Source organism: Syngnathus scovelli, chromosome 15, assembly GCF_024217435.2.
Source record: "Syngnathus scovelli strain Florida chromosome 15, RoL_Ssco_1.2, whole genome shotgun sequence".
In the NCBI taxonomy this organism is placed as follows: Eukaryota; Metazoa; Chordata; class Actinopteri; order Syngnathiformes; family Syngnathidae; genus Syngnathus; species Syngnathus scovelli.
Window position 1 is genome coordinate 3,193,993 of NC_090861.1, and position 16,206 is coordinate 3,210,198.

General features: G+C 48.7%; 2 protein-coding genes and 1 long non-coding RNA gene across 3 annotated transcripts; 2 read left to right on the forward strand and 1 right to left on the reverse strand.

Annotated features, from left to right (window-relative positions):
- Positions 1-6,516: 6,516 nt before the first annotated feature.
- Positions 6,517-13,428, forward strand: grm5a (glutamate receptor, metabotropic 5a). Its single transcript, XM_049742717.2, has 17 exons — positions 6,517-6,744; positions 6,803-6,936; positions 7,016-7,280; positions 7,368-7,482; positions 7,553-7,802; positions 9,083-9,318; positions 9,393-9,514; positions 9,599-9,723; positions 9,785-9,953; positions 10,048-10,174; positions 10,240-10,357; positions 10,474-10,660; positions 10,772-10,930; positions 10,992-11,117; positions 11,187-11,369; positions 11,426-11,595; positions 11,870-13,428. Exons 1-17 carry the CDS (start codon positions 6,517-6,519, stop codon positions 12,429-12,431), a joined length of 3,276 nt encoding a protein of 1,091 aa, XP_049598674.1. The 3' UTR covers positions 12,432-13,428.
- On the reverse strand, positions 6,587-14,969 carry LOC125982449 (uncharacterized). The gene is made up of 4 exons (XR_011088156.1): positions 14,468-14,969; positions 12,691-14,045; positions 9,717-9,931; positions 6,587-6,733 (listed from the first exon to the last, which is right to left on the reverse strand). It is a non-coding gene; the product is annotated as an uncharacterized lncRNA (long non-coding RNA).
- Positions 13,522-15,864, forward strand: rab38b (RAB38b, member of RAS oncogene family). The gene is made up of 3 exons (XM_049742920.2): positions 13,522-13,960; positions 14,969-15,246; positions 15,342-15,864. The coding sequence occupies exons 1-3, from the start codon at positions 13,522-13,524 to the stop codon at positions 15,498-15,500; spliced, it is 876 nt and encodes a 291-aa protein (XP_049598877.1). The 3' UTR covers positions 15,501-15,864.
- Positions 15,865-16,206: the final 342 nt, after the last annotated feature.

The following is a 16,206-nucleotide window of genomic DNA, read 5'->3' on the forward strand; positions in this document are numbered from 1 at the left end:
CTGCACAACATTATGTAACATGTGTGGAGAGTTGGATTGAAACCACAGGTCGACATCCGGCTCTCACGCACGAGGCAGAGGTGCTCTTCCGAACGGCGCTGCTGGATGGACTTCCGCCAGATGTGAAGAAGCAGCTAATGTCAGATCCTGACATTCTGGTTTGTGCCGAAGAACGATTTAAACGTCATCTTTTGCATCACTGCAGAATGTTCACTGAGTCACAAGCTAAAGTTGAAAACGAGACAGACGCATTATCTAAACAGTTGTTGAAATTACAGTTGGCAAAAATGCATGGTGAAGCTAAACAGTCTAAATCACAGAAAAAGGAAATGCAAATGTCACAGGCTCTTCAGGTGGTGGGGCGCGGAAGGGGCCAGTTCCGGGGCGGATACAGAGGCCGGGGAGGGAGTGCACCTGCTTACCCGGGGAGGGCAGCATACAAACCCCATTCGCCCAACGCATGTTTCATCTGCGGCGAAACCGACCACTGGGCAAAAGAATGCCCACAGTATCGACCGCGCGGAGCCCCCCGCCCACAAACGCACGGAGGTCAGTACTACCAACATGACGATCTCTGGTGTGGACAATTTGAATAGGGCTGCCCAGGGAGCCAGGAAAGCAGTGGCCCGGCGGAGCCAATGCTTCATGTGACAGTGGAAAGAAAAACCTGTGAAGATGCCGGTGGACACAGGAGCAACTTATTCATCAATAAACACTGCCCTTCCTGTATCCTCACTGTCAAAGAAAACAACAACTTTAGTCGGCTTCTCGGGACAACCACGTACTCTGCCTTTTACCAAACCACTTGAAACTGTGATCACCCGGACAGGGTGTAGACTGTGGTACAAATACATCCATTCCACAGACACTCCGATCAATTTGATGGGAAGGGACTTGCTGTCAGCCGTTCAAGCCAGAATTCTGTGTGGGCCAAAGGGAGTGATTATTCAATTTCCAGATGGCATCAGCATCCAGTGCTCACAGCAGCTACAACAACATGGTCAGTGGCTGATGGCGCCCCTACCGGCAGAAGCAGAAACTGCAACCATCTACTGGGCCAGGCTGGAGCCAGAGACCCCTGCTGGTGGCGGTGTGTTCTCGACCTACCTACTGTGGAAGCCTGGATCTGCTCACTGGCGCCATACCACCCACCTGTTGATCCTTTGCATTGCACTCTATTTTATGACCGAAAAAGTGATGATGTATATCGGGATTTGTTTGAAGAAATTGAAGGGCACATGTGGGATTTAACTTCATCGTGCATTTTGATTGGTAAAGAGGGAGTCGCAGCGGCAACTGAATTGACATATGAACAAATGCAGTGGTTCAAAATGACAGAGAAAGGGGTGCCACACATTTCGCTGGCTCTTGCCCCAGGACACGAGGCCAGACAATTGGGCTCAATGGTCAAGCAGTTGTTGCAACAGACCGATTGGCGGAAAACTCACATTCCTAATTTGTACTGGTCTGAGTCTCAGAATGCATACCAAATTAAACAACCCATGGCAGACACAGGATTGCTGGAGATGATGTTGGTGTCCCGCACACACGGTAGGGAGTTAACTGATCATGAGGACGCTGAAGTAATGCTGGCGGCCTTGCCCGACACACTGTGGTCCCAGAGTCCATTTGATGTCGGGTTTTGTCATTAGGTGGCCCCTATTGATCTCCAAATGGATGAGACGCAGCCTATCAAACGGCCTCAATATCGTTGGCCGAAAGAGGCGGACCAAGGCATGGAAGACACTCTGTGTGGCCTCTGGGACGCAGGGGTGTTGGAAGTGTCCGACGGTCAAATCGCACTCCTTGCTGTGGCGTTACCAAACTGGGTGAAGCTTGGGTCAAGGTGGACAGGAGCTTCATTGTGCACTAAGTTTGACAGAACTGAGGAGATTTGATAAAAATTGAAGAATGCGTAGAGCTACAGAGAAAAGCATCATAGTCAGAGATTGAACAGATTTGGATAAAACAAATAGGCTAAAACGGTAAGAAACAAGAGCGAGATCTGATATTTTGGCTCGTCAGGCTTAAGAAGTAGAAGTCGAGTTAGATACATTTTAGAATAGGACATTTGGACTAAAGTGGATTCGGTCAAGAGGAACAGGGGCATTTTGGCATTTTAACAGGGATTGACAGCAAGGGAGATTGAGGATAGAAGATCTGGACAGCAATGACGTAAATTACATTAAAAACTGCCCATTCTAGGGAGAGGTGCTGGATGGTGTGACAGGCAGGATTTTTAGGAAGAGAAAAAGGGGCGAGTTAGACTCGCCAAGAGGGGCAATAAAGAGAAGCAGACTGAGAAACATATTTGAGCTAGACAACAGGAAAAAGGGGGAGAGCCAAATGATGATGTAAAAATCCAGAGGGAATAGTCGGACCCATCTTTATTGAATTTAATTAGGATAATTAATAGAGATCGAGTTTGTAGGAGCAATCTGAGGTTATGGAGGCTCCCCTGACACGCGGGTCCCACAGTCGTCTCCCCCCCAGATAGACATATATGACAATTTGCGATGAATCTGATGGGCGAGTTTATGGAAAATTGAATTGGAGATTTTACAATAGGTCATGTTGACAAGTATGTCCAAATGTGAAGAGTTACTATTAGGAGTCAATGTTTGCCTGCACACTAACATACTAACTTTGCTTAGTGTGGGAGGAGAGCTGAGTGATAGAGACGGATGTGTGTGTCTGCGAGTGTGTGGATGGGTGTGTGCGCATGTGATCATCTATGACTGTGTGTGCGCAGTATGATTGGCCAGAGAGGTCTGAAGTTGGGGTGATGTGTTTGCAATTGAGGATAAAATTCCTCTCACCTGAAGGGGTGGTACAGACTGGAGGGTCTGGAACTGGTAAATGATGAGTTCTGACCGGAACCATGGCTCAATGATCAAATCAGGGGCACCATCGACAACAAAACGATGTGATGGAGAAGGCCCATTTCAGTGATATGGTCAGACAAGACAGAACTAGTATCGAACAGCAAGACTTTGGACGATTTGACGTGTGACGACTTTGAGCTCACCCGACGGGGTGACGGACTAGGTGGACAGTGACCAATTGTTTGACGCTTGAACGTGTTTGCGACAATAGCACGCTCTGCTTTGTTTTTCTGTGTGACTTGATTTTTTTTTTTTTTTTTTTTTTGCAGCATCAGCCACCAGCCAAGGAGCGGATTGCGCGTTGCTTGCGTAACTTGTTTTCATTCTTGCAGGTTGTCGATTGCATTCGTGGAAAGTTTGTGTTGAATTTACAAGAATATGTTAACCCTTGCCCTTTTGGTTTTTATGATGAACTTGTTGATGACGTGGTTTTCAGGACATGATCCGCGGGCGCCAGGATTCATTTTATGACTGTTTTTAATTTTGATACTTGATGTCAGTTTTTGTGTGTACAAATGTCCACTGTCAGTCGGGCTATAAGCTCACTGACAGGAGTGCGATGATTTTTGTTTGTGTTGCCGAGTGTGTGTGGTGGACAGTCAAGTTTCAAGGACTTGGGGTGATGGTCCCGGGGCCCAGATGGTAACTAGAGGTTCCGCGGGCCTGGCTACAATGAGTGTGGTGATGAGAGGGGACGCTTTGCAGGTTCCTTTTGATACGTAATGACACATTGGGTGAATGTGTCAAAAGGGGGGAGTGGTAAAATAGAAATGGGTGAGTAGGTTTCAATTTGTAATTGTGATATACAAAGTTTTTTTCCAAATTCACTTGCTTTCAAGCTTTAACAGGACATGCCAGAATTCACCCAGCAATGATGGAAGGAGCAGAGGAAGACCAGTGACATCTGGTTGTGGTGTGGAGATGACAAATTATAGGATCGCTTGCCGAAGAATGCATCAGGTATCTGTGCCCTCGTGTCGTTGATAATGCCTGTGGTGGTTGTCCCCATTGAAATACAGAATCTCAATTGGAACCTGGAGTCCCCACTGGCGGGGCTCCTGAAGCGAGCCAAAAGAGACATTTTGCCCCCGTGGTTGAGCGACGACGATCCAACATATATTGACACTATAGGAGTGCCCCGGGGTGTGCCAGATAAGTATAAACTCGTTAATCAAGTGTCCTCGGGATTCGAAAGTATCTTCCTATGGATCACCCCCAATAAAAATGTAGACCGTATTAATTACGTTCATTACAATGTCCAACGGCTGGGTAATTATACAGCTGAATCATTCGCCGCAGTTCATGAACAATTGGCTGCAACGTCGTTAATGGCGTTCCAAAATAGAATTGCGTTGGACATGCTATTAGCTAAGGAACATGGTGTGTGTGGAATGTTTGGTGATGCATGTTGTACTTTCATCCCAAACAACACGGCACCAGGAGGCCGACTGACCAGGGCGTTGGAAGGACTGAGGACACTGAACAAAAAGATGAAAGATCATTCAGGCGTACACACCGATATTTGGTCTGATTGGATGAAAACGTTCGGAAGCTGGAAAGGCCTCATCATGTCTGTGCTTGTTGCTGTAGCTATTTTTATTACAATTATGATTTTATGCGATTGTTGTTGTATTCCATGTATTAGGTCACTCACTGTCCGGTTGATCGAGAAAACCGTTGGCCCGTTGCCACCGATGGGCCAATATGCCCTGGTGACTCAACATGAGCAGCGGGGGGAAGGAAGGATCGACAGCGCGCTGGTAGCTGTTTGCTAGGGTAACGGGTGATGACCTCATAAATGAGGTCATGAGAGGGAATAAAGGGAAATGTGCTTTTGGGAGTTTGCAAACATATTTTTTAAGTTTGTGTTAAACTTATAATCATATTAATATAATATCTAGTATTAGAGTGCACGTGTGGATTGGTGGGGGGCGAGGAATGTGCAGACAAACTGCATGAACTTGTTTTCTTCAAAGTGTTGTGGAATAGGCCCGGATAGGGAGTACCGGAGGAGATCATCTCAAGGTCGGTTAGGAACAAGAACAACAGCACGTCTATGAGACCGGCCTACGAGGGAAAAACCCAACTGTCTGACCTCAGCGACACCTGGACCGGGGAGGAGATGGCCATCGACCAATCATCTCACAATATTTTGCATGCTTTAATATTCATATTGTGTTTCTTTAAAACTGGGCAACCCGGAAGAATGTGTCGTCTTTTGGTGGTCACAAAAACGCACGAGTTTTAGTGTGAGGGACCCGGGACCCAGGCCTGTATTAGTGCGCTTTGTCAGGAATAAATAATTGGTAAATTTGGTCTGATTGATCTACTGGTCTTCTCTTTGACAGAACGAACTCGCAAAATTGTTAGGTGCGCCAGTGTGTGGATTAGGACATAGCAATTTATGTGTTAAGTGTTGATCGCAATTTGGAGTCAGATCAATAACTAGAATCCGTAACCTAACAGTAACCTAAGTCCATTCTGTTCAGTTGATGATGCCAACTACTGGCACAGAAAGGTACTACAGTACGTCTCAACTTTACTCGTAAAGCCACATCGTAATGAAATACGGATGGACGATGTATCAACTAGTTTACTTTGAAAGGATGTGCGCCTATTGACTCACGCGAGCTAACCGTTTTATCCCCGGTGATGTTGTGAGCTGATGAAGAGAAGACGTCCGTGGGTGGGAGGGGACGGGGGCGATGAAGACAGAGACACTTGGAGGGAGGGAGGGAGGGCGCGTGCAGGCGGGCATTCGCTGGTGCTGCCGGTGGTTGTGATGTTCCTACTAAACCTGCTCCCAGCAGGAGAGGCGATGCTTTGTCGTTAAGATTTGCTATTTCCGAGCGATGGAGACGCTCGCATGGACTTCTCGGACGCTGGAAGGACTGCAGGTAGGTTAGACGAAAGTTTGAGGGTGGCTGGCTAATTTCGGATTGGAGAGCAGTCCTGATCAATGCAATGTTTTTCTTGATACATTTAGAGAACGTATAGTCAGATATTCTAGAATGAGGCTAAAAAAAATACGCTTTTTATGCTTCATTTGCATTTTGATGTAATCAGCACCTGATGTAAGCGGCACCTGCACTATTAAAATAACAAAGACCAAAACGTTGAATATTCGACTCGTATCCATAAAATCATGAGGAACCCCACTGAGACTTGTTGGACTTGTGCCAGTGGGCTCCTCTTCAAACGTTCAGTATTGTTCCTTTCATGTTATTAATTTGCAGGACTACAGAAGTTGCTGAGTGACAAAAATAAATGGACTTAAAAGCTGGTAAAGCAACTAGCATACAAAGTTGGTCGTAGTTCTATTTTTTTTTTTTTTTTAAGAGCGTGGTCGTTTTACAATACACCTATAAATTAGACTTGCATGGAAATCACAACAAGCAAACAAAGGAGATTCAAACCTACACTCCTCCGTCTTTGTAATGAAAAGCGAGCATTGTGTGTATGTGCCACGCGCAAGCCCCCCCCCCTCCCTTTTTTGTTTCAGCACAATGGACAGCGGTATGTTGTTTGCGTTTGTTTACATTCAACTGCAAATTAAAATTCTGCTTTCTTTATCCTCAATTTCTAAACAACAACTAGTGAGGTGTAGTATGCGGACCTCACCTCTGAGAAGATGGTGGCAGGCATGAGGATGAACGCCAGGATGGTGTGGAGACTGGGGGTGTACGTGCGGCTGCTGGCGGCAAGCGTACTGCTGGGTGCCGAGCTGAGCCGACTGGGTTTGAGAGATCGGGTCGGCGTCGCCGCACAGAGCAACGAAAGACGGGTTCTGGCTCGCATCCCGGGCGACATCATCATCGGAGCCCTGTTCTCCGTCCATCACCAGCCGCCTGCAGACAAGGTGGGTATGGATGTCAGCGTTAAGTGCGATGTGACCTTTGCATGGTGACCGCTCTCAGGTGCACGAGAGGAAGTGCGGGGCGGTGCGCGAGCAGTATGGGATCCAGAGGGTGGAGGCCATGATGCACACACTGGATCGGATCAACGCCGATCCCAACATTCTCCCCAATATCACGCTAGGCTGTGAAATCAGGTAAAGCTTTAACATTTACAAAAGAACAAGAGCGGCACTAGGCTAGACCCCAGAGGCACACCTCGGTATGTCCCCGCAGGGACTCGTGCTGGCACTCGGCCGTGGCCCTGGAGCAGAGCATCGAGTTCATCCGGGACACGCTGGTGTCCAGCGAGGAGGAGGAGAGCCAGGCCAGGTGCGCCACACCTGGTGGCATTGCACCGGTGCCGCAGAGCAAGAAGCCCATTGTGGGCCTCATCGGACCGGGGTCCAGCTCGGTGGCCATCCAGGTGCAGAATCTCCTGCAGCTCTTCAACATCCCGCAGATCGCCTACTCTGCTACGAGCATGACTCTCAGTGATAAGGTTAGGGAAACTTTAAGCACAAAAAAATCATGACATCACTTTTTCGAGGAAAAGGAGCCTCCATCTTGATGAGTGTCCTTCCTCCAGAGCCTGTTTAAGTACTTCATGAGGGTGGTGCCCTCAGACATGCAGCAGGCCAGAGCCATGGTGGACATTGTCAAGAGGTACAACTGGAGCTATGTGTCTGCCATACACACTGAGGGTAAGAAAGTTCTCAGTTTCCACTAGCAGCAATGGCCAATAGCCCCGCCCTCCCTCTTTGCTCCACGCAGGTAACTACGGCGAGAGCGGCATGGAGGCGTTCAAGGACATGGCGGCCAAGGAGGGCCTCTGCATCGCGCACTCGGACAAGATCTACAGCAACGCCGGCGAGCGCGCCTTCGACCGGCTGCTGCACAAGCTGCGGGCGCACCTGCCCAAAGCCCGCGTGGTGGCCTGCTTCTGCGAGGGCATGACGGTGCGAGGCATCCTGGCCGCCATGCGCCGCCAGCGCCTGGTGGGCGACTTCTTGCTGGTGGGGAGGTGAGACAAGACAGCAAAGGGAGCTCATTCTCATCTTACACATCCCATCATCCATCCTTCACCATCGCCATGGAAACCAAAGGTACCACTCTCTGTTCTTTATGCTTGCTCTGTTGTGCTTTGCTAAATGTGTTCAAGAGTTGGAGGGAAGAAGAGCGTGCGGAGGAGTGGAAGGGAGGGCTGATGATAGGGGAGGGGGGGTAGCTGCCAGTGGGCGGAGGAATAAACGGCAAGTGAGGGGGTTGACGGAGCCGCAGGATTGGCCGCGTCTCCCAAGAAGGTGTTTTATTTTAAGGTTGCCGGGCGTTCTATAAATGCTTCTGCTCATTAGGAGACGCACATGTGGGCTGCGGCGGGAGGGGACGAAACATGTAAAGTAACCTTGAACTACATAGCGCCAGCCCCCCCCCCCCCCCCCCCCCCCCAAAAAAAAGCTTTTTGTAAATCATACAGCGATGTCTATGCTGTTGCTAGCGTGTTTCTAAGACAGAACGACTTCATCATCATCATCATCACGGACGCCATCAACTAGCCGAGCGATGTTTTAAAACGTACTTATGAATACTTTTTCGAAGTCCTGGCATCTCGTTTAACAGCTCTCGTGTCTAGCCGCGATATCGGAGGTGTACCTAACGAAGCGGCCGGTGAGCGCCGACTGAAAAGCACCATGACCTGACACATTAAGTGAAGACCATAGTGGGAGCGGCGCCAAATAAGCTCACGTCTATTCTCATCGCTCCCACCGGACGCCGCTTGATTGCACCTCCGCACGCGCTCGCCCGTTTCAAGAAATAAAAAGCAGCAAAAGTTTACGACGGCGTCGCGGAGTTACGTAAGCTTGGCGTGGGCGTCCATTTGGTAACACTTCCTCAGAGAGGCTACGGCGCTCATGGTGAAAAGCACACGGGGCTCTGACTCTGATAGATTGAATCACTCCTGAAGCTAAACCCACGCACCCCAGCGCTCAGGGCAGCAAGCACACCACTGCCTGTTCCTACACCACCCACACGGGCGCGCACACACACACATACACTTATCGTCAACACGGGTCAACTTGAAAGCAGATCTTTTTTCCCTGAGTAGCTACTTTTACCGCAGCGGAGCAAACATCATCCAGTGTTCAAATGGACCAAAATAGGAAACCACTCGTTCCTGCTGACGAGCACACTCGATGGAAATTGCCCATGTCATAGATTCAAACGTTCATTTGAAACCCAAACCGTGGCTTGATTCTGGAAACCCGATTAACTTTGAAAGCAAAATTTCTTCTCCCTGCTTAGCGACGGCTGGGCGGACCGCTACGACGTGACGGACGGCTTGGAGCGCGAGGCGGCGGGCGGCATCACCATCAAGCTCAAGTCGGCCTACGTGACGTGGTTCGACGACTACTACCTGAAGCTCAAGCCCGACACCAACCTGAGGAACCCCTGGTTCCCCGAATTCTGGCAGCACCGCTTCCAGTGCAAGCTGAGGGGAGTCCCGCAAGAGAGCACCGCTTACAACCGCACGTGCAGCTGTGAGAGAAGTTCCTGCCAGTGCCAGAAGGTGGCAGTAGAATGGTACTTTTATTAAAACGTTTCTTCCGTGCAGGGAGAGAGTCCTTGCGCCACCAATACGCCCAAGACACCAAGATGGGCTTCGTCATTAACGCCATCTACTCCTTGGCGTACGGTCTGCATGCCATGCAGCAGGACCTCTGCCCGGGATATAAGGTACGAACGAACGAGTCGAAACGGACCGCTCCGTTTGCATGACATCACACCAAGTGGCGCAGCGGTCAATTTGGCTTCGTCCAGGGTCTGTGCGAGGCCATGCGGCCCATTGACGGGCGCCAGCTTCTCAACTTCCTGATGCAAACCAACTTCACGGGCGTGTCGGGAGAAGTCATCCACTTTGACCAGAACGGAGACTCACCTGGGAGGTAGGACGAGGAAGTCGCTCGGCGGCGGACGGTCGGTCAAATGACAGCGCATCTGCTCCAGGTACGAGATCATGAACTTCAAGCAAATGGCCCGGGAGGAGTACGCCTACGTGCACGTGGGCAGCTGGGACCAGGGCGGCCTGCGCATGAACGACGAGGAGATCTGGAGCAACGACAGCGACGTCATATTCTCCGTCTGCTCCGAGCCCTGCCAGAAAGCACAGATCAAGGTGTTAGGAAACAAAATTAAATGACGTGATTAAAACAAGTCGATGGATTTTGATCCTTCAAATGAATATGTTTGATTTGGAACGATGTGGACAGGTGATCCGCAAAGGCGAGGTGAGCTGCTGCTGGACGTGCACGCCCTGCAAGGACAACGAGTTTGTGTTTGACGAGTACACATGTCGTGCCTGTCTGCTGGGCTCGTGGCCCACCGACGACCTGCGCGGTAAAGAAACAAAAATACAAAAAACCCGACGAGGGAAATTTGAATGTTTTTTTTTCCTCGCATAGGTTGCGAGCCCATCCCGGTGCAGTACATTCGCTGGGGCGACCCGGAGCCCATCGCCGCCGTCGTGTTCGCCTGCCTGGGCCTACTGGCTACGCTCTTTGTCACAGCTGTCTTCGTCAAGTATGTCCAACGGGGCGCAACGATTCATCGAATTGGAATCGAGATTGCAATGTTGTAGATTGCATGAAGTTGCAACATTGAGGGGCGAGCCTCGCTGTCATCCGATTGGCCGACAGGTTCTGGGACACGCCCGTGGTGAAGTCGTCCAGTCGGGAGCTGTGCTACATCATCCTGGCGGGCATTTGTCTGGGCTACGCGTGCACCTTCAGCCTGATCGCCAAGCCGCACCTGGTTTACTGCTACCTGCAGAGGCTCGGCATCGGCCTGTCGCCCGCCATGAGCTACTCGGCCCTGGTCACGAAGGTGCTTCTGAAGCTTAACAAAAACCGATGCTGGCGGAAGGGCGATTGATAATCAATTTGTATTTCTACACTCACCAACTCAATAAGCGACTTGATCTATTCTGGAACGCAGACCAACCGCATCGCTCGAATCCTAGCAGGCAGCAAGAAGAAGATCTGCACCAAGAAGCCTCGCTTCATGTCCGCCTGCGCTCAGCTGCTCATCGCCTTCCTGCTCATCCTGCTGCAGCTGGCCATCATCGTGGCGCTGCTCGTCATCGAGCCGCCAGAGGTGGGCACCTCGAACGTCGCCCATCGCTCAAACCGACTGACACGTGCCATGTGCTCTTTAGGTGGTCCACGACTTCCCGAGCATACGTGAGGTGCACTTAATCTGCAACCTGACCACTCTGGGGGTGGTTGCGCCGTTGGGCTACAATGGCCTGCTCATCCTCAGCTGCACCTTCTACGCCTTCAAGGTACCGACGCACATGCGGTATGTGTCGTCCGAAACAATCCGCTGAGCTTTGCTTCTTTTCTCGGCGCAGACTCGCAACGTTCCGGCCAACTTCAACGAGGCCAAGTACATCGCCTTTACCATGTACACCACCTGCATCATCTGGCTGGCCTTTGTGCCCATCTACTTTGGCTCCAACTACAAGATCATCACCATGTGCTTCAGCGTTAGCCTCAGCGCCACCGTGGCGCTCTGCTGCATGTTTGTGCCGAAGGTAAACGCCGCCGCGGCACCGCCCTTAACGATCGCCTCACTATGCCGTACCATCAGGTGTACATCATGCTGGCCAAACCGGAGAAGAACGTGCGCAGCGCCTTCACCACCTCTACGGTGGTGCGCATGCACGTGGGCAACGCCAAGAAAGCCACCAAGGAGGGCAAGTCGTCCAGCAGCATGGCCAACCTATTCAGGCGCCGCTCGTCCTCGCATGACAACGCCAGGTGAGGGCTAAACCTTGTCAAAGCAGTATTTCCAGGAACTAGCCACATCCTGCTACACCAGGCAGAAACAAAGAAGCAGGGGGGGGGAGGGGGAGGGGGAGACACACTGAACGAAGGTGACCTCATTTTGGTCGATCGTTTGGGGAATTGTTTTTTCTTTCGAGGAAAGATGAGCAATAATGAAGAGGACTGTACAATTACATGGCCGGAGAAAAAAGTAGGGGGGGGGGCCCAGTAAGTAGAACATTGAAGGTTGCAATCCTTTTGTTTCCAGCTCCAATGGGAAGTCGGATGCCTGGAAGCAGAACGAGCGCGGCTACAGGCCCAACATTTGGAAGCGGATGACCTTTCACGTCAAGAAGAAGGACACCCCCGACACCAACCAGACGGCTATCATCAAGCCTTTCTCCACGAGCGGCGGCGGAGAGGCGGCGGCTACTTTCGAGTCGCAGTGGTTCCAAGACGGAAACGACACCAGACCGCCGCAAGCCGAACTCCCTGCCGGCGACATCAGCGTGGTCGGCGTGGGCGAGCTTGGCATGATGTGCGGCCCGCTAGGGGGCGCTACCGTCATGGAGCAAATCAACTGCGTGGTCAACAGTTTCAACCAGCTGGACGTCGCCGCCCTGTCGGCCGCCGGCCCCGCCGTGAAGCCGGCGCGCCACGTCAGAGACTCGGAGGAGCCAGCCGCACTCACGCCGCCGTCGCCGTTCCGGGATGCCTCGCTCAGCTCCGAGGCCAGCGACGACGCTTGCTCCTCGCCGTCTGGCGCCTCCGAGGCGGAATACGGGCAGCTGCTGCTGCGACACTACAGCCAGAGTGCTTCCTCTCTGTAAACGACCAAACTTGTGGTGCCTTGAAAAGAGTCATTTAGAAGATGGTGGTGCTTTCAGGACTTGCCCACATCATTTTTCAAATCCATCGACAAATACATGCGTTTCCTTGAGCCTGGTATCTTAAAATTTTAGATGACAACACGCTAATCTTAGTGCTACTTTGAACCTTCACATTCCAAAGAGAAATTTGAAAATAGGTCGCAAGAACTATTTACCTTTAATGTGTACATTATTCATGTTCATATTTGTATTTGCTTACCGTTCATTTGGGGTGACTTTTTCCAGGGACCAGAATTTCTTAAAGTTCTTCAGATAGTTTTGAATGAATACAACGGAGCGAAGCACTGTAAAAGAAAACAAAAACAGTCTTGGTTAAGTGATGTCCACGTTAAGCTCTTTTTTTTTTTAATGCTACACGACTGCGATTTGCATTTTTGTGTGCACGTTTTTTTTTTCTTTTATGGACGAGAAGTTTTTATTTTTACGAGCTCAGGAGCAAACATTTGCTCAGCTTGAGGAAAATTTGAATGTTTAAATGGACCAAAAAGCACCTCAGGACTGATCGTGTAGCAGAGTGCTGGAATCTTGTTATTAATGACAAGTTGGTTTTGTAAGATGAGCTAACATTTTGAACTTTCACATTTTTGGGGGTCAAATAATTCTCTCGTTTTAGGTTTTTTTTTTTTTTAATTATAGAATAGTTACTAATATTTAGTGATTTTGTTTTCTTTTCTTCATCTTTAGGTGTTTGTCATTTTTCTTATGAAATTATTTTTAGGATTTACAGTACGTGTGTTGCTGCATGTTTACTGTACAAACACACACACAAGCGTTGGTGCAATTTTTTGAGTAGTGTTGCCATGTTAGCATGTTGCTTTATATTCATTTTACGCCAAATGCGTTAGTTCCACTCCAAAGCAATTTGCTTTGAATGTTTATTAAATTCAGTTTAGTTTACACTGAGTGATTGTGTAAATAAAGTTTTAGTCAATTTGAATTCAAGTGTATTTAATTATAATTAGCGCATTTTGGTTTCCACAAACGTGTTAGCGAGGAAAAAACAAATGAGTCAACAAAAAGTTTTTCACGCATGGATTCAAACAAGGCTTTAGGGTCTCTAATTTTGGTTTTAAGACGGAGCTGTGTGCTTCCGAGCATATTTATTAGATTGTCTGCTGTAATAACCGCAATTAGCATGTCAACAGGAAGCAGAAGAGCATACGCTCAGCTTGACAGGGGCCGTCCCTGCGGGGCCACAACAGGAATCGGCGCGTCTCTGCCTGCGTGTGTGTGTGTGCGCGGCGAGAGAGAGCACACGCGAGTGTGCATGGCGAGCTCCGGCAAGGAGCATCTGTACAAGGTGCTGGTGATCGGTGACCTGGGCGTGGGCAAGACCTCCATCATCCGCCGCTATGTGCATCACACCTACTCGCACAACTACCGCGCCACCATCGGCGTGGACTTTGCGCTTAAGGTGTTGCGCTGGGGCGCCGACGAGACGGTGCGCCTGCAGCTGTGGGACATCGCTGGTGAGTAGAACCCAGGCAAAGTCACTTTACAGGTTAGATGAATTTCCCTCGTATGGGTGAGACTTCCTCAAATTTGGACTTTTTTCTGTAACGAGAAAGAAATGTAAGGGCGCCGCACGATCATGTGAGCGCAATCATGTGGGGGACATTAAGAGTTATTGTGAAAACAAATTAAAATTAAACATTTTAAAACCTATACATTTTGAATATTGTCATGTCAACAGTAAAAACTTCTACTTTTCCAAACGAACGAACGTCAGCCCGCTTCGCTCATGTGAGACTCGCCATTGTTGGAATAAAAAGTATTTAGCGCGACCAATTACGAGAGACAATTGATGTAACGGGTCACCAATGTGCTCTTTGTCTGGCTTGCGTGGAGTGTGACCACCACGTCGGACGTCATGTGACCTTGTGCAATGAGGCACAAGTGAAATAGACTCGTTTTGTACGTTCCGATACTAAAGTAATAGTTTCTCGGAGAAAAAGAAATAACGGACATGTACATGCCATGGGGGATGTACAGCAGTTGTGGGGTTTTTTTGGGTCCAGAAAGGAGGAAGTGCAGGGTGCACATCCTGTCACACGCCAGCCAGTGATTCAGCTGCTCGTGAAATGTCAGCGCAGACAGCGAAAACCTGCTCTTACACACACACACAGAGACACACATACAAGCAGTTCTTGTGTAAATAGTCATTGTTAGTGTCAACAAGCACGGCCTGTGTGCACTGCAGGAATGTGCTTAAACGTTAACAATGACGACTATATTGCGCATTGTGTGGAATTATGTGTGTCCGCATTTTCATAACATGACCAACGACGGCTGCCAGACAAAATGCATCTCCCAATTTAATTTTTTTTTTTTTAAAAATCATAAAATTACAAGCCTGAAGTGGTGTTTCGGAATGGTCGTATTTTTAGCAGATTCAAAAAATTTTATTCCAAGAAAAAAAGTCGGAATGGGTAAATTTCAGGAAAATATATTTGCATTTGTTTGTATTTTACGCGCAGGCCAGGAGCGCTTTGGCAACATGACACGGGTTTACTACCGCGAGGCGACGGGCGCCTTCATCGTGTTCGACGTAACGCGGCCCAGCACCTTCGAGGCGGTGCTCAAGTGGAAGGCGGACCTGGACTCAAAGCTGACGCTAGCCGACGGCCGCGGCGTCGCCACAGTGCTGCTGGCCAACAAATGCGAGCAGGGACGTGTGCTTTCCGCCAACGGCCTCAAAATGGAACAGTTCTGCAGGGAGCACGGATTCGCTGGGTGCTTCGAAACTTCCGCTAAGGTTCTTACACCTTTGATGTTTTGCCAGAAACAACAGGATATGTTAAAATGATTTTGAAAGAAAGCTAATCAGGGATCTTACTATTCTTGCCGCAGGACAACATGAACATCGACGAGGCGGCCAACTTTCTCGTGAAGCAAATCATGGCGAGGGAGCACGTCTTCTTGAGGAAAGCCGCGGCACCCGACACCGTCACGCCGCGGCTCGACCAACAACGTCGCCAGTCGGACACATGCACAGGATGCTTCAAGTGAACTGAAGTAGCCCCTCAAAAACTCCACTTTGCACATGCTCTTTTTGTTAGGTTAACTTATTTGGCATATTTTGACAACTGACATAACAGCAGTACAAGTTTTTCACTCACACATAGAAATTCTTATTTCACACATAAGAACTACACAAAACAAAGTCAATAAAAATTGTACCAAAATAAATGGAAATCAAACAAATGCAAAACTTCAGTGACCTGAACAGCTATTTATGTGCTAGATTTTAAACAACTACTGCTGTAACATTGTGTCATATTATTTATATTAATTTGTATTAATTATTTTATTTGGTGAGCTGCCATACTAGTGTGGTGCTAGTAGTAAAAAAATAAAATTCATCTGTAAATTATAGCCTTTATTTTAATGACTAAACACTTTCAACTATTTTAGAATGATGGTCAGTTTAGTTATTTTTACAATATTACCATCAATGGTTAAGACTTGTATTTTATTTTTCAATTTTCAAACTAATTCAAATCTGCCTCATTATTCGTTTCGTATTTCGTTTTAAGAAAATTCTTTAAATTCTCGTTTTTAAACCCATATTAATCTTAATACAGCATTTCATCTATATTTTATTTGTACTGTTGCATTACGTTTCCTCCGCCTGTATTACGTCAAGCTAACATTTGCTATGCTAACATTACCCCGAGTAGAAAAAGTACTTTTATTTTTACACCATACCCTGTAG